General features: G+C 35.6%; 3 protein-coding genes across 3 annotated transcripts in view; 2 read left to right on the forward strand and 1 right to left on the reverse strand.

The window, feature by feature from the left end:
* LOC306868033 (membrane-associated guanylate kinase, WW and PDZ domain-containing protein 2-like) overlaps positions 1-13,800 on the forward strand; it is a gene marked incomplete at its 5' end in the record, with an annotated part of 105,228 nt that extends 91,428 nt beyond the window's left edge. Inside the window, 11 exons of the mRNA XM_079414014.1 lie at positions 176-211; positions 635-726; positions 2,377-2,572; positions 3,527-3,706; positions 4,626-4,811; positions 4,888-5,269; positions 7,278-7,470; positions 7,872-8,015; positions 10,240-10,378; positions 10,831-10,919; positions 13,548-13,800. Of these exons, the coding sequence (XP_079270140.1) occupies positions 176-211; positions 635-726; positions 2,377-2,572; positions 3,527-3,706; positions 4,626-4,811; positions 4,888-5,269; positions 7,278-7,470; positions 7,872-8,015; positions 10,240-10,378; positions 10,831-10,919; positions 13,548-13,604 (1,694 nt within the window). The 3' untranslated portion in view covers positions 13,605-13,800. The remainder of the gene's footprint in view (positions 1-175; positions 212-634; positions 727-2,376; positions 2,573-3,526; positions 3,707-4,625; positions 4,812-4,887; positions 5,270-7,277; positions 7,471-7,871; positions 8,016-10,239; positions 10,379-10,830; positions 10,920-13,547) is intronic.
* A 5,322-nt stretch (positions 13,801-19,122) lies between these two features.
* Positions 19,123-21,238, forward strand: LOC306868395 (uncharacterized protein). Its single transcript, XM_079414520.1, has 3 exons — positions 19,123-19,359; positions 19,462-19,531; positions 19,629-21,238. The coding sequence occupies exons 1-3, from the start codon at positions 19,226-19,228 to the stop codon at positions 19,881-19,883; spliced, it is 459 nt and encodes a 152-aa protein (XP_079270646.1). The 5' UTR covers positions 19,123-19,225; the 3' UTR covers positions 19,884-21,238.
* On the reverse strand, positions 20,555-26,480 carry ergic2 (ERGIC and golgi 2). Its single transcript, XM_079414518.1, has 14 exons — positions 26,332-26,480; positions 25,916-26,049; positions 24,870-24,978; positions 24,718-24,764; positions 24,565-24,632; positions 24,449-24,489; positions 24,222-24,323; positions 24,011-24,106; positions 23,792-23,847; positions 23,475-23,573; positions 22,124-22,221; positions 21,771-21,933; positions 21,614-21,693; positions 20,555-21,540 (listed from the first exon to the last, which is right to left on the reverse strand). Exons 2-14 carry the CDS (start codon positions 26,019-26,021, stop codon positions 21,475-21,477), a joined length of 1,131 nt encoding a protein of 376 aa, XP_079270644.1. The 5' UTR covers positions 26,022-26,049; positions 26,332-26,480; the 3' UTR covers positions 20,555-21,474.
* Between the last annotated feature and the right edge of the window lie 301 nt (positions 26,481-26,781).

The following is a 26,781-nucleotide window of genomic DNA, read 5'->3' on the forward strand; positions in this document are numbered from 1 at the left end:
TATTGAATCATTTATTTCTTTTCAGTTTGAGGTGAAATATGAGCCTCTAAAATTCTTGACAGGTTTCTTGTGACTCCTCCACATATAAGCCTAAATAAAGCATAAAGGTACTTGACAGTACAAAGTATTTTTGAATAATTTCATTGTTTGAAGCTCTCGTTTCTCATTCACACAGAGCCAGGCCCTCCTCGGACGCTGACAGACTCTACAGGCAAGTAGAGGAATGTGCTGCTTTCTCTTTCTTTATGTCACAGAGCACATATGCTGTTAGTCACATTTCAATAGCTAATTTATGTAACCCATGTGACTTCAGTGCTCTATATTTAGCTCTCTGTCTACCACTATACTCTTATTCTCCACTACATCAGAAGGTTCAGCACTCCAGTTCGTGAGGTGACCTACATAACGTGTGGCATTCTCTGATCCTTCAGCTTGTGTTCAGGTTTTAGGAACGTTTTGTAGAAGTTCTGCTCAAACATGATCGGTTCTTACATTTTATAGGATCTCAGAGTGGATTTGAATGTGTTGCTGTGTGGTTGTTAGGTGGTTAAATATCCCTAACCAAGGAAGCAGCATGATTTAATCACTTCTGAGTTTGGTGTGTGTGATCTAAACTGTGAATCATGTTCCTCAGGTGTGGAGTATCAGGAAGTGGAAGCGCACCTGCTGCGTGAGAAGACCGGCTTCGGCTTTAGGATCCTGGGTGGAGATGAGGCGGTGCAGGCTGTGAGTCCGGAGGCCCGTGACAAGGCTCGTATGGGGCAGGATAAACAGATACTGGTTCATATCTGTACAGCTCCACGAGCAGCAGATGGAAACATACCTGAACATAATAATTTCCTGCTTCCTTCAGATACTTATACAATATTACCATAGCAAAGCCATGTTTTGTTTTGGGCATGTACCATGATAATATGGTATAGGAGTATAGTGCTTATTATAGTTTTGAAAATTTAAGTAGTGATTATTAGAGCTGGAATTTATAATGATGAGTGACAAAGACTGCCATTTAAAAGTTTGTGGTCAGTAAGATTTTTTTTATGTTTTTGAAATAAGTTTCTTATGATTACTAAAGCTACATTTATTTGATCAAAACACAATGTTGGCCAACATTATTAGAATTTAAAACATAAAATTTTTCATACATTGGATAATGCCATTTATTCCTGTGATGCCAAGCTGAATTTTCAGCATCATTACTCCAGTAAATAATTATAATATTATGCTTAAAATGTTTTTATGAAAACCATAGTTTTTATATAGAATAAAAAGTGTGTTTTTATTAATATATAAATAAATAAATTACTGACCCAATAAGTGCAGGCTGTTTTTGCTCATATGTCAGACTTATGATGTGTCTGATTACATTACATTATTTTTTGAGATACATTTGTGACCATGAAATAATTATTTTTTTTTTTTTTAAAGTATACATTTTACTGCATGATTTTTTTTTCTATATATATATATAAATATATATATATATATATATATATATATATATATATATATATATATATATATATATATATATATATTTTTTTTATATATATATATATATATATATATATATATATATATATATATAAATTTACAGCAAAATTAATTATATTGTGAGACGTTTCAATAAAATTAAAATTACTCATACTGTGATATTTTTATTATAATGCCCAGTCCAAATTGTTTTTTTATTCAGTTTTTTTTCCCAACATTTTTTTTATTGAATTTTCTTTTATTTCTTTTTTTTTATTCGCATTTTAGTTTTATTTCAGTTCAGTGTAGTTTTCATCCCATTCATTCCATCACAAATTGTTCCATCTGCCTGTAATGAGACACACAACACTGTGGTTGGTTGTTTTACATGTCAATCAAACAGCTGCTTTTTTATTGGATTGCTGTTGTTGTTGTATATTTATTTTTATTTTTATTTGACAATACATTGCTAGTCTTAAATCAGTGTTGAGAAATAATTAAAATATATAAAGAATTTATTCCAGATGAAATAATTTTTGCTTGCATTTTAGAAGCTTGCTTTATTCTTTTGCACATGTTTTATTTGTTTTAATGAACAATTTTTTTTTTTACTGCTTATATTCTTCTTTATAATAGTTATGGTTGACAATAACACTAACCCTGTTCCATACATGGTACTGTATATATCAAACAGACTATCAAATATTTACAGTCGTCTTTTAGCTAGTTGTGTTTGGTAATTTGATTTAATTTCTTAAATAAATACCAGCAGTTGAGCAACTTTCTGTCCCATCAGCTTGTCAAGAATATTGCTGTTTGAACATGTAAAACGGGTGACAATATTATTATGAGACTGTGCATGTCGGTTCGCATTAACATGATGACCAATTTTTTTCCTCACAGATTGTGATCGGAGCAATCATAGAGAACAGCCCTGCGGAGCGCGACGGCAGACTGCGTCCGGGAGATGAGCTGGTCTCGGTTGACAGGATGCCCGTGGCGGGGAGACCACACCGCTACGTCATCGACCTCATGCACGCAGCGGCACGAAACGGACAGGTCACCCTGACCGTCAGGAGGAGAGTTCTGCCGCAGCAGGGTGAGCAAAACTCTCCTCAAACAAAACAACAAATTTAGCCTCAAAACTAGTCATTTACTGCACTCTCAGGGTTTATAAAACAGCAAATTCCATAACCTAGGTATTTAGGAGGAGAAGCAAGCAATTGTTTTTTAGTTTCATGAAAACTATAAATCCTACTGTATCATATTTCATATGAAAATGATCAATATGATAAAATCTCGTCTGATTGATAGTTTATACTTTTGTAGCAAGTAAAAGGCCTTTTAGTGTAATTGTAAAAATGTTCACAAGATTTCTTGCTGTGAAATCTATACTGATTTTTAAAAAGTAAGTGAAGCAATAAGTTTCATGTTGCATTAATATTTCAAGATTAACATTTACTCAACTTAAGCAATTCAGGTTTACTTGACTATCATTTTTCCACAATTGTTTTTAGAAAAATCATGTGTCAGATATGATATATCAGACATTTGAGAAATGTTTATTTGCTCATCTCGTATTGCTTTGCATTATATAAAAAACAACATTTAAATATTTTACTAAGACATTTATGGGAGTTATAGAGTGAAAATTGATATTTATATGCATCTTTATGTAGTCTATACTGTTAAAAAATGTATTTATATTAAAAAATATCAGAATTTCATCTTACTTTTGGCCATATAAATATCAGCAATATTTTCGATCAGTTTGGCCCTCAGAATAAAACTGAGGTGTTTTTTCCTTCACTATTAAAGCATGATGTATTCAATTTGATAGAAAACATGAAACACATATGTAGACTTTTTTAGATAAAAAAAAAAAGGTTTAAAAAATGCTTCATAAAACAACAACAAAACCGATTATTTCATATGCCTGGAATTACATTATCAAGAAGTCAAAGCGCAGTAATTGGTGGCAATTATCTCTGGAGTCACACTGCTGTGGTTGTGTGTTCGCATTGACCGAGATTGTGTTTGCTGCCACCTGCAGGCCTGCCATGTGAGGAAAACGGCGCAGCAGCCAATCAAAGCAGTTCTCCCCGGGGTCATGCTGTGTGCCCGGTCAATTTGCCCCCCACCACTGATGTAGTTATCCACCGTAAGGAAAGCGAAGGCTTTGGCTTTGTCATCATCAGCTCCCTCAACCGTCCAGAGACCACAAACACAATAAGTAAGTCCTCCTTTCACACAGCTGTTTATCTGATGCTCTGGTGAACACTAATGCATTCTTTTATACATGGTCACATGTTTATTAAGACAGACTCTTTATTATATTAGAGTAAAGTTCAGTTTGTAGTGCAGATGTATTGAAAAAAATATGGGATCAGGCCCATTATGTGTCCAAGAACACAGTCCACAAAATTTAAAGCGAAGAAGCTGATTCATCTTATCCACATTTGGGTAAATCTCACAAAACCTGTAAAAAAATAAATATAAATAAACAAACAAACTATCTATTATTATATTATACATATTAATATATATTTTTTATTATGGTTACATTTAATGATAAATGTTTTTGTCTTTATTACAACAAAAATGAAGCCTATTTTAATGCCATTAATATTACTATTGAGAATATTTATAATAGTAATTTATATAAATTATAAGTATAAATATAAAATACATTTATAATATTGTTTTTAAAAGATGTATTATAACAAATGCAGCCTATTTTAGTACCATTAAGATTACTATTGAGAATATTTATAATAATAATGTAAATAAATTATAAACATCAAATAAATGTATGATAACAGTGTTAATAAATAATGTTCACCTTATGTTAATTTATTATTATATTTGTATTAATTATTGGGGGGGGGGTACAAAATTAAAATGTATTACAATAATGAGAATTCAAATGGAAAACATGCTCAGTTGTGATGAAAATATCACAATGTAAAAATAATGAACAGTACTAAAACAAACTTAATTTTCTTTATGTAAAATATTATTTCTATTTTTATGTTCTCTTTATATTGGAGGGACATATTACATTTCTTATTATATATATTTTTAAAAACTACAATATGACCAAAATATTTTACATGAAATTGTCACAATATTTACATTCATATGTTCTGTAGCTGTGCCACATAAGATCGGCCGTATCATCGAGGGCAGTCCAGCTGATCGCTGTGGGAAGCTGAAGGTTGGTGATCGTATTATGGCTGTCAACTGTCAGTCTATCATCAACATGCCTCACGCTGACATTGTCAAGCTGATCAAAGACGCTGGACTCACTGTCACCTTGCACATCATCCCTGAAGAAGGTATGATCAGAATATGTTGCGACAAAGAAAGATTTCTGTCTTCTTCCTTTGTAAACACAACCATTTTTTGCCCTAGATGTAAACGGTGCTCATTCGGCCCCTACATCAGAGAAGCAGAGTCCCATGGTGGCCCAGAAGCACAGCCCTCAGACTCAGTCCAGCCCAGCAGCCCAGCAGAGCCCCACCGTGGCTCATCCCAGCCCACCAGCCCCCCACCCCAGCCCGGCCACCACGCAGCCCAGCCCCCTGCTGATGGAGCCGGGCCCTGGAGCTCCGCACAGCAGCCCGCCAGTGACTCAATGCAGTCTGCCTGTGAGTCAGGCCGGCCTGGAGGCCATGCAGTCGGGCTCAGCGGTGACTCAGGCTACTGCTGTTGTGGATCCGGGCATACCGGGAGTTCAGCCCACCTCCATCGGATCAGTGCCAGTCCCACCACAGCTGTACCTCCATGACACCAGGTACTGTTTGTAATTTAACATTAGATTGAGCGGCCGTGTAAATTTGCTAATACTTACATATTTCAGATGATAAGTCATATTTGAGATTGATGAATGATAGGCAAGCATTTGAATGTCCTGCCTGAGTACTGTATTACCACATAGACCGGCCGTTAATGATCTGTCCTTCATGGACTGTGTGACTTCGCCTGTGGATTTATTTATTTTTTCTGCAACTTTTTTCAAGCCTCTTCTGGTCGACTAACGATTAGTTGACTATTAGGTGGCAACCCATCTATCTATCTATCTATCTATCTATCTATCTATCTATCTATCTATCTATCTATCTATCTATCTATCTATCTATCTATCTATCTATCTATCTATCTATCTATCTATCTATCTATCTGTCTATCTGTCTGTCTGTCTGTCTGTCTCTTTCTATATATCGTTCAATCTATCGTTCTAGAGAGTCAGACTTGTATCCCGAAGGTCGTGAATTGTAGGTGGGGGGAGTGAATAACCAACACTCTCTCCGCCCTCAATACCATGACTGAGATGAGACCCTTGAGCAAGGCACCGAACCCCCAACTGCTCCGGGTGTATGTTCACTACTGTGTGTGTGCACTTGGATGGTTTAAATGCAGAGCACAGTCGTGGCCTAGTGGATAGAGAGTTGGACTTGTAACCCGAAGGTTGTGGGTTCGAGTCTCAGGTCCGGCAGGGATTGTAGGTGGGGGAGGGGTGAATAATTAACACTCTCAATACCACGACTGAGGTGAGAGCCTTGAGCAAGGCACCGAACTCCCAACTGCTCCCCGGGCAATGGCTGCCCACTGCTCCAGGTGTATGTTCGCTACTGTGTGTACACTTGGATGGGTTAAATGCAGAGCACAAATTCCGAGTATGGCCACACAACACTTCCCTTTCCCTTTGTTCATATTGCATTATTTTTTATCACCATTAAGCACATTTTACCCAAAATATAACATTATTTTTTATCACCATTAAGCACATTTTACCCAAAATAATCATTACTGTATTTAGCTTTTTTATTGTAATTTTGAAAATATTAGCTCTACTGAAAATTATCATGTATTACAATAAAAATTACTGCAATACATTGATTACAAAATAAAATGAAATAAGCATACTGTCATGAGTTATATGTCGTTTACAATTCAGATAATATCTAAATTAGTTTTTCATTATGGTAATGACTTTTTTCGGAGAAATCTTGCTTAATTGTCATTAATGTCAAGTCCTTTTTCACTGATACAAAAAAAAACTTTTATGTGAAATATATATTATAAATTAATCAAATATTTTTAATTAATTAAAATTATTTAATGTAATGATTATTTTAATTCCTATTAAATTAAAATACTATAATAAATTGTAATATATAATTTCAGATTTTTCCTTTTGACGTTGGAGTTGAAATCGTCGGGATTGTTCTTGACATTCTTCGTAAACCATCCAAATCCCTTCATTTTTTTTCCTGTGTTGTTCCATGTGTCCACGTCTGTTTAAAGGCTTCTCTCAGGTAGTCGTTGGGCTCAACCAAACTGCCTTGGGCAGTCTCACATCATGCTTCGAGCGTCTGCTGTCTTTCTCTCGCACTAGCCCGAGTAACATCACTTAACACTTCATGATAAATTATTTACCTCCTCAATAATACATGCTTCTCCTCTCAGGCAGGGTTTGCACAGTTTTTTCCCAGGGTTGGCTCTTGACTGCTCTGATTTATGCATCGTGAAAGATGGGAACTGAGACTTGATAAATATGGCCCATGAGCAAAGCCCTGGTCACATGGTCAGAGAGGGGAAAAAAAGGTCACTGTTAGACATTAAGCAAACAACATGTGTTGTTTTTATTGTGCATTGGACGTAATAGTATTTTAACCAACACATCACAGAGAGTTTAGGTGGTTTAAACTTGAATTTTGTGGGAAATGTGTAGATGAAGTTAATCAGCCTGTTGACTTGTGGGACAGGATTGCTTAATTTGAATTTGTTGGTGTCTACAGGTCGGAGGTTAAAGCCAGGCAGGATGTTAAACCTGATATCTGCCAAGCTGCATATACAGACTACAGACAGCCTCCGGTGGACTACAGACATCCTCCTGTAGCAGACTACAGACAGCCGCCCACCATGGAGTACAGACACCCACCTGCTCTCATAGACTACAGACAGCACTCCATCGCCGATTACAGACCACAGGTCTAGCTGCACATTTTTTTTTACACTAAAATATTACTTGACATCCATATGATACAATTACAGTATTACGCAGCTGGAAAATCAATAAAATAACCATTAGAAGTGCCATGTTTTTCCTGTGCAGTGAAATCACCTGTTATAGCACAATTTGTTTTTGTATATAAAATATAGAGCATTTGTATTTGTCCTGTACACTGAATTAAAATAAATTAATTAATTACTCATTAAAATGCAGTTTGATCTCATCAACATACATTTTTTGTGATATTTGGTGTTAAGTACATAAATATAAATTAATAATAAATATTAATAGAACATTTAAATTGAAGATAAAAGTCAAATGTGGGGGTTGTCTTGAAAAGCGGCGTGCCACACTTCAATATTTTTATTTATTTTTCCAGGACTATGACTATTTCACTGTGGAACTGGAGAAAAGTGTGAAGGGATTTGGCTTTAGTATCCGCGGAGGACGGGAATACAAGATGGACCTGTTTGTGCTGAGACTGGCTGAGGATGGACCTGCGATCCGCAACGGCAGAATGAGGGTGAGAAATTTTCAGACTGTTAGATGGAAAAGACTTTTGATAATTGCACTTTTACAAATGAGTCTCACACTCAAACTGTTAAAATCTATTTTGAAGGTTTCACCCTGTGAAAAAATTCAATTTTTGTTATGTGAAAGTACATTTGACTTGCAACATATACAGTTCAACAATTCAAAGGTTTGGGGTCAGTATAGGGTGTGCGATAGACTGGCAGACGTGATTAACTGGTAGAAATGTGTCAAAAGATAGAGATTTTTGACTATGTCTCCATAGATGCAGTTATAGATGAGTTACATGCTCACATGACATTGTTGTGCTACGTGGTCACAAAAACTTAACGTTTGCACACGTTTTTAAAGGGGTCATATGATGCGATTTCAAGTTTTCCTTTCTCTTTGGAGTGTTACAAGCTATTCATGCATAGATAAGATCCCTAAAGTTGCAAAGACTAAAGTCTCAAACCCAAAGAGATATTCTTTATAAATGTTAAGACTTCTCCACGCCCACCTAAAATGCCTCATTTAAACACACCCCCACATGTCTACGTCACTGTGTGGGAAGATTTGCACAACACCGCCCAAATGTTTACGCAAAGAAAGGGGGCGTGATTTTTATTCTCACTGTAGTATTGTTGCTGCCGCTGGCGCCATTTCCTGGAGACGCTGTGTTTCGTTGTGAAAGCGAAACTACTTTGTTTGGGCTTCCAAAAGAGGACACAACTAGAAATCAGTGGTTAAGCTGTATTTACAACACTGCTCCAGAACAGTTCAACCCAAATATTAGAGTGTGTGCTGCGCATTTTAGAGAGGACTATTTCCTGAACCTGAAAGTGTAGCCTACAATGCTGGCTTGCACAAAGGCTGTTTCTATAAAGTGGGGCAATTCCAACTTTGCAAGGACAGTCTGGCGCTTCTTACTCACAGCCTGTAAGTATGTTTTCATATTTAAAGAATTTGCCACTGACTATTCAAACGCAAATTTTGAGCAGTGTAGAGTAGTGCTTGTTGTTTGTCATTTCCCCGTTCACAAATGCAGACATGGCAATGTTTACGTATGCGATGCAACGTGATGCGTAAAAAGACAGTATAAGTCATTATAATTAGTAATTATGTTCCCCCTGGATGCAACAAATGCCTAATTTATAATGGGTTTTATTGTTTTTGTGTCGTCGCGCCGGGACATGCCATCACAATATGGTGAGGGGCGTAACATTTCCGTCACACGCTTGAGGTATTCGGCCAATCACAACGCACTGGATAGCTGGCCAATCAGAGCACACCTCGCTTCTCAGAACGATGAGCTTTGTAAAAATCGACTCGTTTCAGAAAGGCGGAGCAGAAAGGAGCAACAAGAATGTACAGTATGTGGAAAATAATGTGTTTTTTGAACCTTAAACTGCATAAACACATTGCATTACACCAAATACACAATATAATGTTCTTTTTAGCAACATCATATGACCCCTTTAAGCATTGCGGTTTAAAAACAAGTGATCTTAAGCAGCTGAAATGCAATCAGCAGCAAAAGAGAACTCATTTTCCTATATCCGCACGCTGTCTGAGAGACTGTTTCTGAGTGTTGTCAAAGGCGTGTACGTGAAGACAGTGCTCAAAGAGTGCGGGAGTTATTTTTCCTGCATTATATGCCTTGAACGGTCTCTGCAAGTATCCTCTTAATTTAGGTCTTAAGTGAAAGCAAACAGCGGAGAAAGAAAATATGTAACAGTATATTGGAACCGGGCAGCTCTTAAAGTTACAGCAGTCTAATATTTCTGCTGTCTGTCATTCATGTTAAACAACAAAACAGAGACAAAATGTTACAAATCTATTTCAAATAAATGCTGTTCTTTTGATTTTCATTTTTTTTTTCATTAAAGAATGCTGAAATATTAAGTAGCTGTTTTCAAAATTAAGCATATTGGAATTTCTGAAGGATCACGTGACACTGAAGACTGCAGTAATGATGAAAATTCAGCTTTGCATCACAGGAATAAATTACATTTTAAAACATATTACAGTAGAAAACAGTTACTTAGAATTCTAATAATATTTCACAATATTTCTGTATTTTTGATCAAATGCAGCCATGGTGAGCAAACTTTTGATAAGTTGTGTCTTTGTATTTAATACTTGAATCTAATTGGTCAATTATCATAAAATATAAAGCCTTCAAGGTGATACAACATCCTGATGTAAAATATTCCCCTAATTCCTCATGTTCACAGGTTGGAGATCAGATTATTGAAATTAATGGTGAAAGTACGAGAGACATGAGTCACACTCGTGCCATCGAGCTCATCAAGGCTGGCGGTCGTCGAGTACGTCTGCTGTTGAAAAGGGGCACGGGACAGGTACCAGAATATGGTGGGTACCGCAACACACAAAGCCAAAAAAGTTTCAGTTTTCTAAAAATTGTTCAGTTTAAAAGAAATGTAGGTTTTGCAGCCATTAGCAACTTTTCAGATGAACATAGAATTGATAATTGTGTTTTATAACTAAAAACCTGCTGATTTGGGTTGAAGTAATGGAGCGAATGCTCATAAATGTGCTTATTGGAGTGCACCGGGGAACAATAGCTCAAACGGGATACGGTGGTCTTGACGGTTTGTTTGTGCTGAAAGCTTTCTGTTAAAAGCTTAAAAGCCTTTGATGACTCACTATATCAATTAAACCTTTAGTGAACTCTCATTTAGTGACAAAACGTCTAGTAGCCTGCAACTAGCGTTCTCTTAACTCCTCTCCTCTATCAACTGCTCTGTTTTGTCTAACTCTAATCTGCAATGCTATAGTTCAGTCTTTTACTTCCTGTCCTGTAGGAATGGTACCTACCAACCTTACCATGTGCATGAAAAGCGACACTCTAGCCTCACCCTATTTCTTCATAATGGGACACTCTAAAGACACGGTTCGTGGCATCCTTCACGCCTCTCTGCTTATTTCTTTTATGTCTATAGATTTTCTCTCTGCTTTTGTTTTGGTTTGCATTGGTACACTAGCATACGTCGCATGTCTCTGTATCTTTTAAATGTGTTTGGTTGCACAGTGTGTTTGTGTGTAGTTTTGTGTCACTGTGTGCATGTGCTCATGACAGTGTTGGGAAGCCACATTAAGGCTGATGGAAGCAGTAACGTGGTTAAAACAAATATCAAGCTACCTGTTACTAACAAACTGTAGCTAACTACATTGAATTTTCTTAATAAATGACTAGAAATGACCAGAGTATTTATCTGACGAAAGCAATGCAGGATCTCAATCGATGCTTCACTAAGCCCCGCCTTAAAATTGTAAATTACCAATCATACTTCAGCAATTGTTGCCATAAGTTTGTGATGTTTTCTAGTAAAATTGTCTGGAGGCTCTGTGTGTTGAGTATTAAATGCAATTTTATGGAAATTATCCAAAAATATGATAAAAAATACGGGGGAGGAAATTAGCAAAGGGTCAATTCGGGTGCGGGCATTCAACTTAAACAGATAAATTTACATTAATTACAGTTAATACAACTAGAAGCACTGAATCATTTTATAAATATATTCAGATTTCTTTTAATTATTTTTTTGTATATCTCTATAGAGAGAGACTTTAAGTAGAAATGTTCAGATTTATATTTATAGATATACATATAATTGTATATATAATTATTTTCACATATACATTTACAGATTTACAATTCCACTTTTATATTTAGGATCTATAAATATATCGTCAAATGATTATTTTAATTACTTCATATAATTATTCCCTGTTTGGCCCTCAAAATACATATATGTTTATTATTTAAATATATTTTATTATATCAAGTATATTTTTTACGTAATATCAATTATATATGTTATATAATTTGTATAATACATAATACATGTATTATTGTATAATACATATATATATATATACAATGTACATTCATACAATGTAATAAGTAGTGCTGTCAATTGATTAAAAAATGTAATCGCGTTAATCACAGTCCTGGACTGTGATTAATCACTATTAATCGCAAATTTAAATTACTAGGATTTACCTGTAAATGTGTTAAAATAAAGGAATGCATGACAAACTAGTTTAAGGAAACAGAACCTTTCACATGTCCGCCAGGTATGAGACATAATCCCTATTATTCTTTTGTTTTAATTCAGCCATTATCAGCCTTTATACTGTCAATAAAGCGTTTACCAAGCCACATCGCTTCAGTCCCAGTACACATTTACCCAACTATTATCAAAAGTATTTCTAAATAAATACAACAAAACATTTTCTTGCAACCTTACATGAAGTATTATGATAAAATGCATTATGAAGAAGAATTGGACCTGTTCTGCAGATGCATTAGAGCTAACATTAATATCATGCTACATAAAACAATTTATGAGATTAATAGTACACTTTTACTCAGAACTCACTTTAAACCACCATCGAGTGTTTGTAATAACTTCCTTTTGCGATCACATGTGTATAATTTGTGCGGCCGCGGTACATTATAAAAGTAGCCCAAAAAAACGCAACCCACGGCTCTGTAATTTTTCCCGCGACTGTATTTTCAAAACAGCCCAATTGTGCGGGGAAACCGCAACCCTGGCAACACTGGTTCGCTGTACCCTTATCACATATGAGTAAACATATCTCTCACGCACTGTCTCTCTCTCTCTCTCTCTCTCTCTCTCTCTCTCTCTCCGCGTTCGCTTTACTTTTGTCTAGCCCGGCGCCTCATAATCACACAATCCCTGCGTCCCAGTGTGCATACTATACACCCTGTCTGCACTAAATAGTATTGAAAATTACTAATATCACATAGAATTTAGGATGGAAAGTGTGCATGCAGGCAATGATTACCTTCCGCGCTGCGATGACGGCAAGAAGTTGAGGTCAAACCTTATCAAACGATTAATTTGCGTTAAAAAATATTAACGCGTTAAAATTTTTAGATTAATCGCATGCGTTAACGTTGACAGCCCTACTAATAAGTAAAAAACTATTTGTGTAATGTAATAAGTAATTTGTGAAATACTGTCTTCATTACTATCGAAAGTGTCACAAAGTGACTTATTTAATTTATAAATAATTTAATTTATAATAATTTTTAAGTAGTTCACATACAGATTTCATATAATTATTTTTTTCCTGTTTGGCCCTTCATATATTATATTTATATTTAAAAATTTTCAATTTATATTTTTACATTTATACATTAAGATTTGTGTTTATAGGTTTGTGTCTATATATTTAGACCAAGTATATATTCATGTTTCTAAATGTTTAGATTACATTGATAGATACACATACGTAAAATACTGTATTCATTGCTTTGTAAAATAGTGACTCATAGTTAATTTACATAAACCAATTCACTAAAATGAATTAGACTTCCTGAAATAACAGATGAGGAAGAGCAGAATAATGTTACCTTTTACCCTAAAATAACTGAAAATGCTACTAAAAAGTTAATTGCTCCCCAACACTGTATGATTGTGTTGTGTCCACTGGCAGAAACCTTGTTGTGTAGTCGGGTGATTCACAGGTTCTTTGTGTTTCCTGGTAGACAGTGCCGCCTCCCGGAGTGCTGTCTCTCCAGCCGCCCCTGCCTTGTCGGAAGTAGTCTCACCCCCCTAGCGTGACACTCGCCCTTCGCCGTCACCCGTCATCTCATCCAGCCTCAAACCCTGGACTTTCAGTGGCATTCTGTCACAGTCTGGACCAATCACAGCGCCCCTGGTGGTTAGTTTTGTGGGACTTCGCCCACAGAACGAAGGGTGGCAGGTCCACCTATAAGAGCTGTGCTTTGAGCAGCCTAAAAAACGGAGGAGATGGATCATAAAAGTCGAAATTATTAAGAACAGATGGAGACATATCAACCTCAAATGGATTGTCGCATCCAACTTGCTATTCATATAGTCTCTGATCCAAGTTTGTTTTTCTTTTTTCCGGACGATCCAGATGAACGGCAGCCAAAGACGCGTGGCTCGCCCTCTCGCTGTTTAATTCTGGATCCGGAGCGGAAATTTCTCGCAGGGGAACGAGCCGAACTTTCAACGCCTCGTTCTTCCGTCCGGTGGACCCGAGCTCTCTTTATTTGTTTATCATGTAGAGGTTGTTTATTTTTTGTATAATTTCAAGATGTTCATACCAAACTCCTAGTGATACCGGGGGTCAAATATCGCAAATATATGTGTAGCATGAAAAGAGATTTCTGAAGAAACACACAAACTTCTGAGTTGAGAACTTCAACGTTTCAGTATTGCGTTTCGTTGTATGTCTGATGGGAAAAAGTCACCATAGACATTGTGAAACACGGACAGTCAATATAAAGGGAGACCGCCATGATGGAGATACAAGGGTATCACGCCGACCCATTCGGCCTGAATTATGGGAGGTTAATGCATATCAATCACCAAATCTGCCGCATGGACGTATCCCTTTAGATCACAAGATGATATGTTACATTAGTATGGTTTAGTCGATGAATTCCACACCCAGCCAAACGTTCGGTTACATCGCAAACTGAACCGAAGAAGGACCGCGGATGTTTTTCGAAGCCTCAGTGCATCAGTGGCCCTGTACTGTGCACCACCACTGTGGATTTGGGGTGCCGTCTTACACCTCACAAGCTTCATTCCCATGTCTCTGATGGCTCCGTAGTTCAAGAAAGCTAATTAGCGGTGCTAATTTTAAAAAAGGTGGTTTTTCAGGACAGTTTGGTCTGAGACCAGGAGACATGTAGTCTTTCACCGTGTCCTAACCAAGTGTGACATGACAAATTTGCCTGTTAGCTCTGAACATGAAAACGCTGCATGATGCAACAAAATCACATCCACTCAACTTATTTGATATGTAATACACAGCAACGTGTGTTTTGTACCAATAAGACAATGGTGGGTGGGGCTACATACAGATACATTTGGAATTTGGACCAATATTATAAATATGGGCGGGGCTACATACAGATAAATTTAGGAGTTGGACCTATACTACAAATATGGGCGCTGCTACATACAGATAAATTTGAGATTTGGACAAATACTATAAATATGGGTGGGGCTACTTACAGATAAATTTGAGATTTGGACCAATATTACTACTATGGGCAGGGCTATATACAGATAATTAAAAAAAATTGACCAATACTACTGCTATGGGTGGGGCTATATACAGATACATTTTAGATTTGGACCATTACAATAACTATGCATTATATAGTTACAAGATGCATAATATTTTGGTATATCAGATATCGGCCGATATTGCTGTTGGTCAATATTTGTTATGTAAGTTTGCGTTTTAATTGTGATATTTAAAATCCTTATTTCCTCAGTTTTTATATTTAGATTACATTTGCAGTCTTCTAAAAATTCAAATTTAATAACACTGTTATAATAACACTGTTAAATGTAATCTTTAGCAAGTCTCACAATGAATATTAATTTTTCATACTGTACATTATAATGTTCTGCTGGCCAAATTCACTTGTAACATTTAATTTTTTTGTGTGTGTGTGTGTGTGTGTGTGTTTTATTCATATTTATCTATAAAAAATGGTATGGAATTTTAATATTGACCATTTATCGGTTATTGCCCATAACATGAAAACAATTATTGGCGTATCAGTATCAGTCAGAACTTTATATCCTGGTCACTTTGCTTATTTCATCGTGTCACGCTTGGTTAAGACACGGTTAAGGTTCAGCTGGGAGCAAAGACAAGGAAAAATTATGTTTTTAAATGATGGGGGCATGAGCAGGGTCTCTCTAGCATGAATGGGTGGGACCCAGTTGTATGGGGCAGCGTGCCTTACTGGCAGGACAAAGAGCAGTATGAAATATGCATTTTACATAAAAAATTGAAATATCTTAAGAGCTGAGCTTTTGTTTTCACCTTTGATTCAACGGTGATAAACATTGCCAATTTTTTTCTGATGTTGTGAAAATGTTTCGTTAGTAAAAACTGTATAAAGATCAAAACTTCTGATCTGGCACATGTGGACAGCGGTAGGAGAAAATTTATCAAGATTTTGTGTTTGTTTTACGGCAAACAATGTTTTATCCGAACCTCTGTCATTCTGACCTTTTCATTAGATGGAAGAGACAGTGTTAATGAGTTTCATACGGTGATAGTGATCAACAGAAACATTTACAGTGATTGAATCTCACAGTGTGGTGGGAGGGTTTGATGCCATGCAGTGTTTTGCCTCTTTTTGTATTCATTTAATTGTGAAATTGTCATATGCTGCTCTGCACCTGTCATTCTGATCACAGGCTGATAACTGTGCCAATTCAATTGTTCTTGAAGTATGTGGAATGTAATTCCAGAGCGGTTTTGTGAACCACAGAATTTCCTGAAACTGTGTCGGGAGCTGCATTGAAAAAGTTGCATATCAATACAAGCTTATCACATTCCTTCTTCTTAACACTGCAAAACATAGTATATATATATATATATATATATATATATATATATATATATATATATATATATATAGTCTTGTTTTCCTGTAAAAATTAAACATTCTTAAAACAAGGTAAATTTTTTTGGAAAATCAATTAAATAGATTTGACAATACACCAAACATTTCATATTTTACGTTTGAATAAATGTAGTTGGCTTATTAATTACCAAAATGTATTGTTTAAAACTTAGTTAAACTGAAATATTTTAATTAAATATTAAAATTAACGTTTATTTTTTATAATTATTTACACTTATTATTATAGTTATTACTTTTAAATACATTTGCTTTTTCACAATCATTCCTAATTCAAAATAAGTACACCATTTTGAGATTCTTAAATCCAATTTAATGGAAATTTTTAATGAGGCGGAGAAATCCTAAAGAAAGAAACTGAAGACTTTTTTGACCGTGTATCTTTAATCATTTTCTTTTTCTTGTTTTAAGCTTAAACCATAATTAGGCTTTAAATAAGAAAAAAAAAACAGTTTGCTGATGGTGTAAGAATAAACCCAATTCGATATACAGCATATTATCAAATACATTTATCTTATTTTAAGGATGTTTAGGAATTTCTGCAGTTGAAACAAGAGAGTGTATATTAGTAATGTGTGCCACAATAAAACGCTCCCTGTTCATATCTCCCTGATGGTTTTGTAGCTAGCACATAATATTTGTAGTCTCCATTGATTGCCATCATTGGGTGCAGTGTGCTAGATTAAACTGCTGTTTACATGGAGAGACAGACAGCGAGAAACGGTGAAGGAAAATGTGGATGCATTTATTGCACAGCTCATAGCTTTTACTGTTTGAAGCTGTATCCTGCCTGCTGTGAAAATAAGACAAAGAAGAAAAAAAACATTTTATATTGAGGAAAATATTGAATCTGTTAAAGATGGCACATGCTGGGGCCCATTCAGATCAATATTACTGTCTAGTGTTAGATGTGTATTCACCTTGTACAGCTGTACTCCTATAAATATGGTTTAATGTATTATTGATAGTTTCAAAGACTAAGTGATCAAATATTTTTATGAAATGCAACAATATGGATATAATAAATTTTGCTAAAATCTTGTTTACCTGTATGATATTCTGATATACTGTTAAATAAACTCTTGACAAGGTCTAAAGTTCATTTTATAGCTCTCATTTACTCATGTATGGTTCATGGATGATGATAGATAGACAGACAGACAGACAGACAGATGATAGACAGACAGACAGACAGACAGACAGATGATAGATAGACAGACAGACAGACAGACAGATGATAGATAGACAGACAGACAGACAGATGATAGATAGACAGACAGACAATAGATAGATAGATAGACAATAGATAGATAGACAGACAGACAGACGATAGATAGATAGATAGATAGACAGATGATAGATAGATAGATAGACAATAGATAGATAGACAGACAGACAGACGATAGATAGATAGATAGACAGATGATAGATAGACAGACAGACAGACAGATAGACGATAGATAGACAGACAGATAGGCGATAGATAGATAGATAGATAGACAGACAGACAGACAGACAGACGATAGATAGATAGACAGATGATAGATAGACAGACAGATGATAGATAGATAGACAGACAGACAATAGATAGATAGATAGATAGATAGATAGATAGATAGATAGATAGATAGATAGATAGATAGATAGACAGATGATAGACAGACAGACAGACAGACAGACAGACAGACAGACAGACAGACAGACAGATAGATAGATAGACAGACAGACAGACAGACAGACAGACAGACAGACAGACAGACAGACGATAGATAGATAGATAGATAGATAGATAGATAGATAGATAGACAGACAGACAGACAGACAGACAGACAGATGATAGATAGACAGACAGACGATAGATAGATAGATAGATAGACAGACAGACAGACGATAGATAGATAGATAGACAGACAGACAGACGATAGATAGACAGACAGACAGATGATAGATAGATAGACAGACAGACAGATGATAGATAGATGGTAGATAGATAGACAGACAGACAGACGATAGATAGATAGATAGATAGATAGATAGACAGACAGACAGACAGACAGACAGACAGACGATAGATAGATAGATAGATAGATAGATAGATAGATAGATAGATAGACAGACAGACAGACAGACAGACAGACAGATGATAGATAGACAGACAGACGATAGATAGATAGACAGACAGACAGACGATAGATAGATAGATAGATAGACAGACAGACAGACGATAGATAGACAGACAGACAGACAGACGATAGATAGATAGACAGACAGACAGATGATAGATAGATGGTAGATAGATAGACAGACAGACAGACAGACAGACGATAGATAGATAGATAGATAGATAGATAGACAGACAGACAGACAGACAGACAGACAGACAGACAGACAGATAGATAGATAGATAGATAGATAGATAGACAGACAGACAGACAGACAGACGATAGATAGACGGACGGACAGATAGATAATTTCATGTCACGTTGTGGCAAGTTGTCACACAAAAAGTATACAGTTGTTTAATTTTTTAGTCTTATTTCTTTTATTTGAAGCTGAGACTTTAGAGTACGTGCTGGACTGAAATGTGACAACTAGCCCCGGTCTCCTCTTCGTGTTGTTCTCCAGACCACAAGGTGGCGCATTATATTACATTGAATATGTGAAAAACATTCGATGAAGAGGCTAAAAAGAATATTCTTTATGGAATATTCGGAATCACACAAACCCTAAACTACATAATAATGTCTGAAAAGCATAGAAACCTTCCTGCCTGGATGGTGAAATCTGAAGTTCAAAGCAGTAAAGACAGTGAAGCTGTGAAGAAGAAAACGCGTGGTGAAACTGCGAAAAGGATAGCGAAGAAGCGACTCGAAAGGTAACGTAGAGACCGTGTTAAGAGCTAGCGTTTATTAATAACGTTAAAAGTATTGGTTGTTTTTATGAAAAAAAACAAGTTTATACTCAGTGTTGTTCTCAGTGTCGTCACGAATTGGATGAATGAGAGGGAGCTCGTGGAAACCGCGCGCAGCCTTTTGAAGGACGATGAAGTAAATAGATTTCCATTATCATAAATCACTTGTCTTTTTAAACTGTTATTTATGCCACAAGATACAGACTTATTGATATTTCTCTCATGAATCGTAGGCACAAGCCCCAGAGGAGGCCAGGGTCATTCCGGAGACAGATGAAGACCTGTCAGACTCAGATGTGCAGGACAGGACATGTGTTTCAGACATTGCAGAGCAAGAGACTGTGCCGTATGGAAACTGCGTGGGAGAAAGTACCAGCACAAAAGCAGACTGCCATCTGAAATCACCTTCTGATGGTTCAGGAGCTTCTGAGAAGCCTGATGTGGATGATGAGGCTCTTGAGCTTGTTCGAGAGATTTTTTTCACATAATTTAAAACCTTAAGTCACAATGTTTTTACAGTTCTCGCTAACATTATTTTACCAAATATTTACAGAGATACCTCATCATTTAGTCATCCTCGTGTCACCTTCCTGTTCTTTAGTTTCTTCTGTGGAGCACAAAAGGAGATGTTTTGAAGAATGACCTGGCTGCTCTTTTCCATGCAGTTACAGTGAATGCCAGGGATCTGCAGCTTTCAATCTTCAAAAACGACCAAAAAAGTGGGCCACTCTTAAGATTTTTTTCTTCTTTTTTTTTTCTCTTAAGATTTTTTTATATCGCAAGCACTGCTTCTCTTCTGGGAATGAAAATCTAGTTGTGATTTGTATAGCCTTTTTTGGTCAGGTTGATGCCTGTACAAAGATGATTTCTGATTTTTTTTCTAAACCAGCTGCTCTAGTAATTGTCATTTGCACACTTGCACTTTCTTGAGTCCTTTGAGTAAGAAGGCATCAACAAAGAACAAATGAGAATGTTCAGTGACATAAGAATAGATTGCATATTTATCCATTTCAATTAAAAAATTGATTGGTACTTCAAGATGCATCTAATGTAAGAGTTTACAGTGATTACAAACTGTCAAATATGTAGTCAAGATTTTATTTTGCTGCTCGGGAGACAGGAACAGACACACGGCGATGCCTAAAAACAGCCACAGGTGTGCAGGTGCATACAAAACTCTCTTTATTTGTACTCTCAAGAGACACTAAATAATAGGCAAATAAAACATCCCGAACCTGGAGAGCTTCATGTTAAAAATCATAAATTAAGGAAAATACAACAGGATACGTTGGAAATTTGTCTCGACTTAAACGTTCTTCCAATTTAACCATTACAGGGACCTTATTTACCTTATTTTAGAACCAGAAAAGATTTTGGCACAAGAAAATATGCATTAACAGTGTGATCCATAATCATGCAAAATAATTAATGTTCAATATGCTTTAAACAAATGATTTCACATTACTTCCCTTATAATTCAGCCATTCAACCAAATTCAATCTTGACTGCATTAATGGACCCTCAGGTTTTATTCATCAATAATATACCAATCAGTTCATCATGAGGTGGAGACTTTGACAGATCCTAATACTGACGTGATGGGTCATGTCTGAAAGGGTCCTGATGCTACCACATCTTTTAAGGTTGTATTAAAGTCACTTTAACTAAAACTAAATTGTCTGAAAGTTTTTAAAAGTGAGTATTCATCCAATCAAAGACAGTCAAGCTATAATTAAATACCTGCTTTTAGAAAAATAATGTATAAATAAATGTCTTTGAGTACAATAATAATAAGTGACTTAAGCTTTTATTTGAGAATCTTTTTCTATAAAGACTGATAATTAAAAAATTTAAAAATCGCCAAAAGCATTTTTGCACCAAACAAGATCTTCTGGGGAGATACAATCTACTCATTTATGAATTTCTGCTTGTGTAAAAGTTATTGTGTCAGTGCTTACGGATCTTTACAGTACCACAAATGACAACCAACCTCAATGTCATGTATTAACAGAATCCTGAAACTTACAGTTGTGATTCAGATTGAAATGAGCTTTAATTGTTGTAAAAAGGAAAGCCCAGCTAGTGTTCAGCATTCTCAGAAAGAAGAGGTGTCAGGCTGTTCACATGGCCATCAAAAACACTCATCTAAAGACAAGAGACAACAACGGTATCAGTGCTCAACTCCAAAACAATTCAAAAAGCGACTACTACTACTTACACTCTTCGGCTTATAAACCCCCAGTTTAAAACGACAGCAGATCACGTCTACGCAGAAGCCAACCAGACTGTGCAACATGCCTGCAGAAACAAAGCACAATCAATCATTTCAAATTTGATTTTTGATTTTTTTGTTAGCAAATATTCTCTCCATTCACCAGTTGTTGAGAAAATGCCTCCTATGATGCCACAGAGCCGCACGAGGAACTGCCACAAGGGCATGTGCTGCTCAGTCACCTTCACCATCAACGAGCTGATGTCATACTTCATAAAGATCCCAGAAACCCCATGACTCCCCGCTGCGTGGTTTATCACTCGCTCCTAAAGCAAAGAGAATCCAAACATGGCATCAGTGATCATCCTTGGGCAGTCAGGCATACACAATGTACTTAAAGATAACTTTTTAAAATATAACTGCATATAAAATGCAGCAAATTGTGTAAATATAATATTAAATATAACTCATTTAAACAACAGATGGTTTTGAATATATTTTTAAAGCTGTCTGTACCCGCTCAGTGACTGAATACTGGTGTGTGTCCGCTGACACCTTGTACGTCTGCAGTTTTGTGGGCACAATGGTAATGAAGTACTGGAACATTTGATTATCTAGCAAAAAGGGGAAGAAAAAAGATAAAAATTCCCAGGTTTATCAGAATTTTTTTTTTTTTATGCTGATGTAATATAATTTATAAGAGGGACAAATTATACCAAATTAGAAAAATGCCAAAATGGTCTAAGACCAATAATTTACAAAAATAATACAACTTAATTTTTATTTAAATATTATAATTTGTGTATTATTTATATATTTGTATTTAAATTGTATTACCAGCATGAATGAAAATGTTAGCTGATAATCTAATAATATTAGAAAGATACTTTCAGACTTAAGATCTAACTGTATAATTATCATAATTTTTGATATATATATATATATATATATATATATATATATATATATATATATACTGCCCTCCAAAAGTTTGGAAACGCCCTAGAAAAGTGGGGTTTTGGACAATATTGGCATGAATCCTTTTTAATTTGTAATAATTTTGCACTGATAAGGGACAACACAAACTACGAAAGCATATTTTATTACATAAAAAGTTTATACATAGAAAAAACTTAAATGTTCGATTCATCAAAATATCCACCATTAGCAACTATTACATCTCTGCATAATCTGGGCATCCGAGCTGTCAGTTTATTCAAACATTGACTTTGAATTGGCAACCAAATGTTGAAGCTACAGTATTGAGGTGTGCTGACCCAAAAATCTTTGAAAAACCTGGGCCAAGTTTAAACCAGTAACCAGGCATCACAGCTGGCAAAGGGGCATGTCTGACTTTGACATTTATATATTGCCATTATTATGTTTTATTGCTGGTCTATGATTGATTATTGAAGATAACAATTAGAGAAATACAAGAATGGTCTCAAACTTCTGGATATTTGTGTATTATTGTGTGTGTGTGTGTGTGTGCGCATGTTTATGTGGTTTATGAGGACACAAATTTGTATAATGACATGGGTATGACAGAGGTATTACAATATGAAGGTGGTTAATGAGGACACTGCCTATGTCCCCGTAATTCAAAAGGCTTTAAAAAAAAACATACTAAATGGTGTTTTTTTGAAAATCTAAAAATGCACAAAGTCTCCTGTGAGGGCTAAGTTTAGGTGTAGAGTTGGTGTAGGGCAATAACACACAATTTGTTCAGTATAAAAACCTTTACGCCTATGGAGAGTCCCCATAAACCACAAAAACCAACGTGTGTGTGTGTGTGAATTTTATTTGAATTAGAAAAACACACACACACTTATTTCCTTAAATATTGACAAATGTTTAGATTACTTACGATCCGCGGACACTTTTTCCGTGCCATCCAGTGGATTTAATATGCCAGGTATTTCCTCTCCAAAAGACAGATGGTCTATCCGATGGGAGAAGTTGTATGCTGAAACAAAACATTCCTTATTACCAAACTGACCTGTTGGACATAAAATTTAAGGCACCATTTGCTCTTTTAGTGGAACAGATGTTGCCTTCTGGTCTGGATTAAAAAGCCCTAGATGTGTTTTGCATAGAATGAGCCATTCAGATAATAGCTATAGATTCAAAACACATTATTCTAGAACATTGCTTAATTAGGTCTGAAGAAGCTCTTCAGCTTACTCTCATGGCTGACCAGGGCTGCTAGATGAGCATGGCCTCGAGGGTGTGGGATGGCCCTGAAATGAACATGAAATAAGAAAATTCAGAGAAAATATAAAGACGATCGGAAATCAAACAGACTTCCCAACTGACACATATTTGAACTCTAAAGTAGGTTTGCAGTACTTAATAGCAACTTTTAATAGAGTGGATGCAAAAACAAGATGAAAGGAGACATACTTGCCAACAGTGATGTGGAAATTTCCTGCTACTTTATTGACATAAAGGTATCCGTGTATCCGGCAGGCGTTTAGAGGCTGACTGGGATCATCTTCCCTACAGATTGAATGGAAGACGACATACTCCATTAGAAATGACTGCGCTGTATTTGTGCGATTCGTGTTGGACATGTGGCGTAATACATTCCCGTACAGGTGTCATGTGTTCTGACCTTGGTGGGAGAGCAGTGGGGGCACCTTTCATGACGTTCTTAAACAAAACATCCTGGAGTGAATGTTCCTCACGCAGACGGTTCTGAATGAGCAAAAGTGTCCTGAGGGGCACAAAACCGTGATGCATGTATATATATATATATATATATATAAAATCACATTAAAATTGTGTCCCAATGTCACAGGTGAAAACGTAACCGCTATAAACAAAGGAAATGTAATTTACCTGTGCCAGAGCCTCTGCTGAGGAGAAAGTTCAAAAACAACCTGCCAAAGAGTTATAAAATGTTACGACACCACTTTAGCAACATATTAGCAAATAAGTAACATTCAGTTACTCACAGGTTCATACTGCAGGCCGTCAGATGCCACCATCGTCTCGGCTAGATCCAGCACATCTGCTCCAACAACTGAAAAATAAATTAATTAATTAATACACAAGATTATTTTATGCTTTAAGTCATACTACATATTACTCTAGTAAGATATACTTACATTGGCACCTCATGGCAACTGTGATATCAATATTAATTCGTAGTTTGCTACAAGATGAAAGAATAAAAACAAAATGTTAGTACATCAAATCATGTTATATATAATAACAAAATACAATGTACTGTTACATTATGATAACAGTAAAGAGTCACCTAGTAAAATCCTTATCCACTTCATACTCGTACTTCATCCATGTGTCTCGATACACAAAGAACTCAAAGAAGGCCAAGAGTGCCATGGCCGTGAAGGCCAACACTGACACTGAGGGAGAAATCATTTGTGTTAGAATTTGTTTAATTCAGTATGACAGCTGTAATATTTGAGAAGAGACAGAAAGGAAAATGCTAAATATTATCTATAGATAGGATATGTACGGTCAAACCAAATATTATTCAGACACCAGATACAATTTTTGATATTTTTTTTTAACTAGTGGGTGCAGGACACTATAGTTCATTTATGTAAGTGAGGATAGCAAAGTAAACTATGACATATCATACTCAAAAAAATCTTCATAAAGTGGACTACCAGTGAAATTGATTTAAAAAAAAAATTGGGGACCATAAATTATTCATACACTGACCATGATTTGCTTAAGTGTTTTTGTAATTGCTAATACAACCTTTTTACACCACAGACTGAACCATTGCATTGCTTGGTAATGGTTTGGTATTATCTAATTGTGTACTTACATTTAACAGCTGACAGCTATTCAACCTAATTCATTACATACCTTTCTATCACAGTTATCTGACATTATCAAGATGAATTTGTTCTGACACCGTATACTCTGAGTTCTTGTCATATTTTATTACCATTTTCTAAACTATAGCAAAAAACTGTAATAATGTGAGAAATGTTCAAGGTGTCTGAATAAATTTGGGTTTGACTGTGTATGTGTGTGCGTGTGTATAAATATATTCATAAAATAACACTGACTGAAATAAATTAAAATATATATTCAAGGACAATAATTTTTGAAAATGTATATGTATATATATAAATAAATATATATAAATATCTAAAACGGAGTTGTTTTTTTAACCATATAGGCTATATTTAAAGAAATAAATGAAAATAAAAATGACAAAAACACAACAAAGTTACTAAAACTTTTAACTGAAATATGTGTAAAATATAAAATATAATATAAAAACATGAATTATCTATCCATCTATCAAATCTCAACTCATCTCACCGGTTCCTCCACTGGCTGTTGTCTCCACATAGCTCTCAGGAACCTTGGGAAAAGCATCCAACTCCTTCACAAAGTTCAGGGCTTTCTTTTTGTTCAACCTCCTCATCGTCACAGCAGTTCCTCATGAATTTAGGCTGCGATTAATCATTTATGTCAATTGGTATATCAATGTGAGTTGCACAGTATAATATACATTTGTGAGCAGTAGTTCAACTTTCTATGTTATTAGCCCAGTGCTAAATATGCGAAAGGTTTAACCACATATACGTTAGGACGTAGACCCAGCTTTTAAATAGTATTTTTTAACAGTTTGTCTGTGAATGCTCAGGTATCTCATTTGTCTATGGTTACTGTTAGCCACTGCTAGCCGTGCACTTATCTGGCTTGCCACTTTACTTATTTCGTTTTCTACCTACCTTGACATGCTAGTTTAAACGGCACATTGTAGTTTCTGCCATTTTCACATGTATAATCTCCTTTAACAATGAAAGTTTAATGAAATAACGGACAGAGATGTAGAGGACGCTGATGTGTATAGTCGCACGCTTCCGGTCTGGTGGATTATGGGATATGTAGTCAATAAAAACATGAATAGCTACTAGTCAGTGGTGGAGGTAACGAATTACATCTACTCACGTTACTGTAATTAAGTAGTTGTGTCGGGTACTTGTACTTTGAGTATATTTTTAAAGCTGTACTTTTACTTGTACTTAAATACAAATTAAGCAAAATAATCTACTTTGTTACATTTAAATCATAGTTCGTTACTGAGTACGCCCAATTTTAATTAATATTCATAAATTTGACGGCATTTCAGTAGCCAATAAAGATATGCTACTGGAAATTTTATTGACTGTAAGTGAAAT

The sequence above is a fragment of the Barbus barbus genome, assembly GCF_936440315.1.
Source record: "Barbus barbus genome assembly, chromosome: 50".
Lineage (NCBI taxonomy): Eukaryota > Metazoa > Chordata > Actinopteri > Cypriniformes > Cyprinidae > Barbus > Barbus barbus.

What these genes read in the sequence shown, in the direction of transcription:
- LOC306868395 (XM_079414520.1), top strand. Translation starts at nt 19,226, where the DNA reads ATGTCTGAAAAGCATAGAAACCTTCCTGCCTGGATGGTGAAATCTGAA. An exon ending in GCGAAGAAGCGACTCGAAAG is followed by an intron (nt 19,360 to 19,461) that starts GTAACGTAGAGA and finishes TGTTGTTCTCAG; the next exon opens with TGTCGTCACGAATTGGATGA. An exon ending in GCCTTTTGAAGGACGATGAA is followed by an intron (nt 19,532 to 19,628) that starts GTAAATAGATTT and finishes CATGAATCGTAG; the next exon opens with GCACAAGCCCCAGAGGAGGC.
- ergic2 (XM_079414518.1), bottom strand. Translation starts at nt 26,021, where the DNA reads ATGAGGAGGTTGAACAAAAAGAAAGCCCTGAACTTTGTGAAGGAGTTG. An exon ending in AGTTGCCATGAGGTGCCAAT is followed by an intron (nt 24,633 to 24,717) that starts GTAAGTATATCT and finishes TTTATTTTTCAG; the next exon opens with TTGTTGGAGCAGATGTGCTG. An exon ending in AGCCCTGGTCAGCCATGAGA is followed by an intron (nt 23,574 to 23,791) that starts GTAAGCTGAAGA and finishes GTTTTGTTTCAG; the next exon opens with CATACAACTTCTCCCATCGG.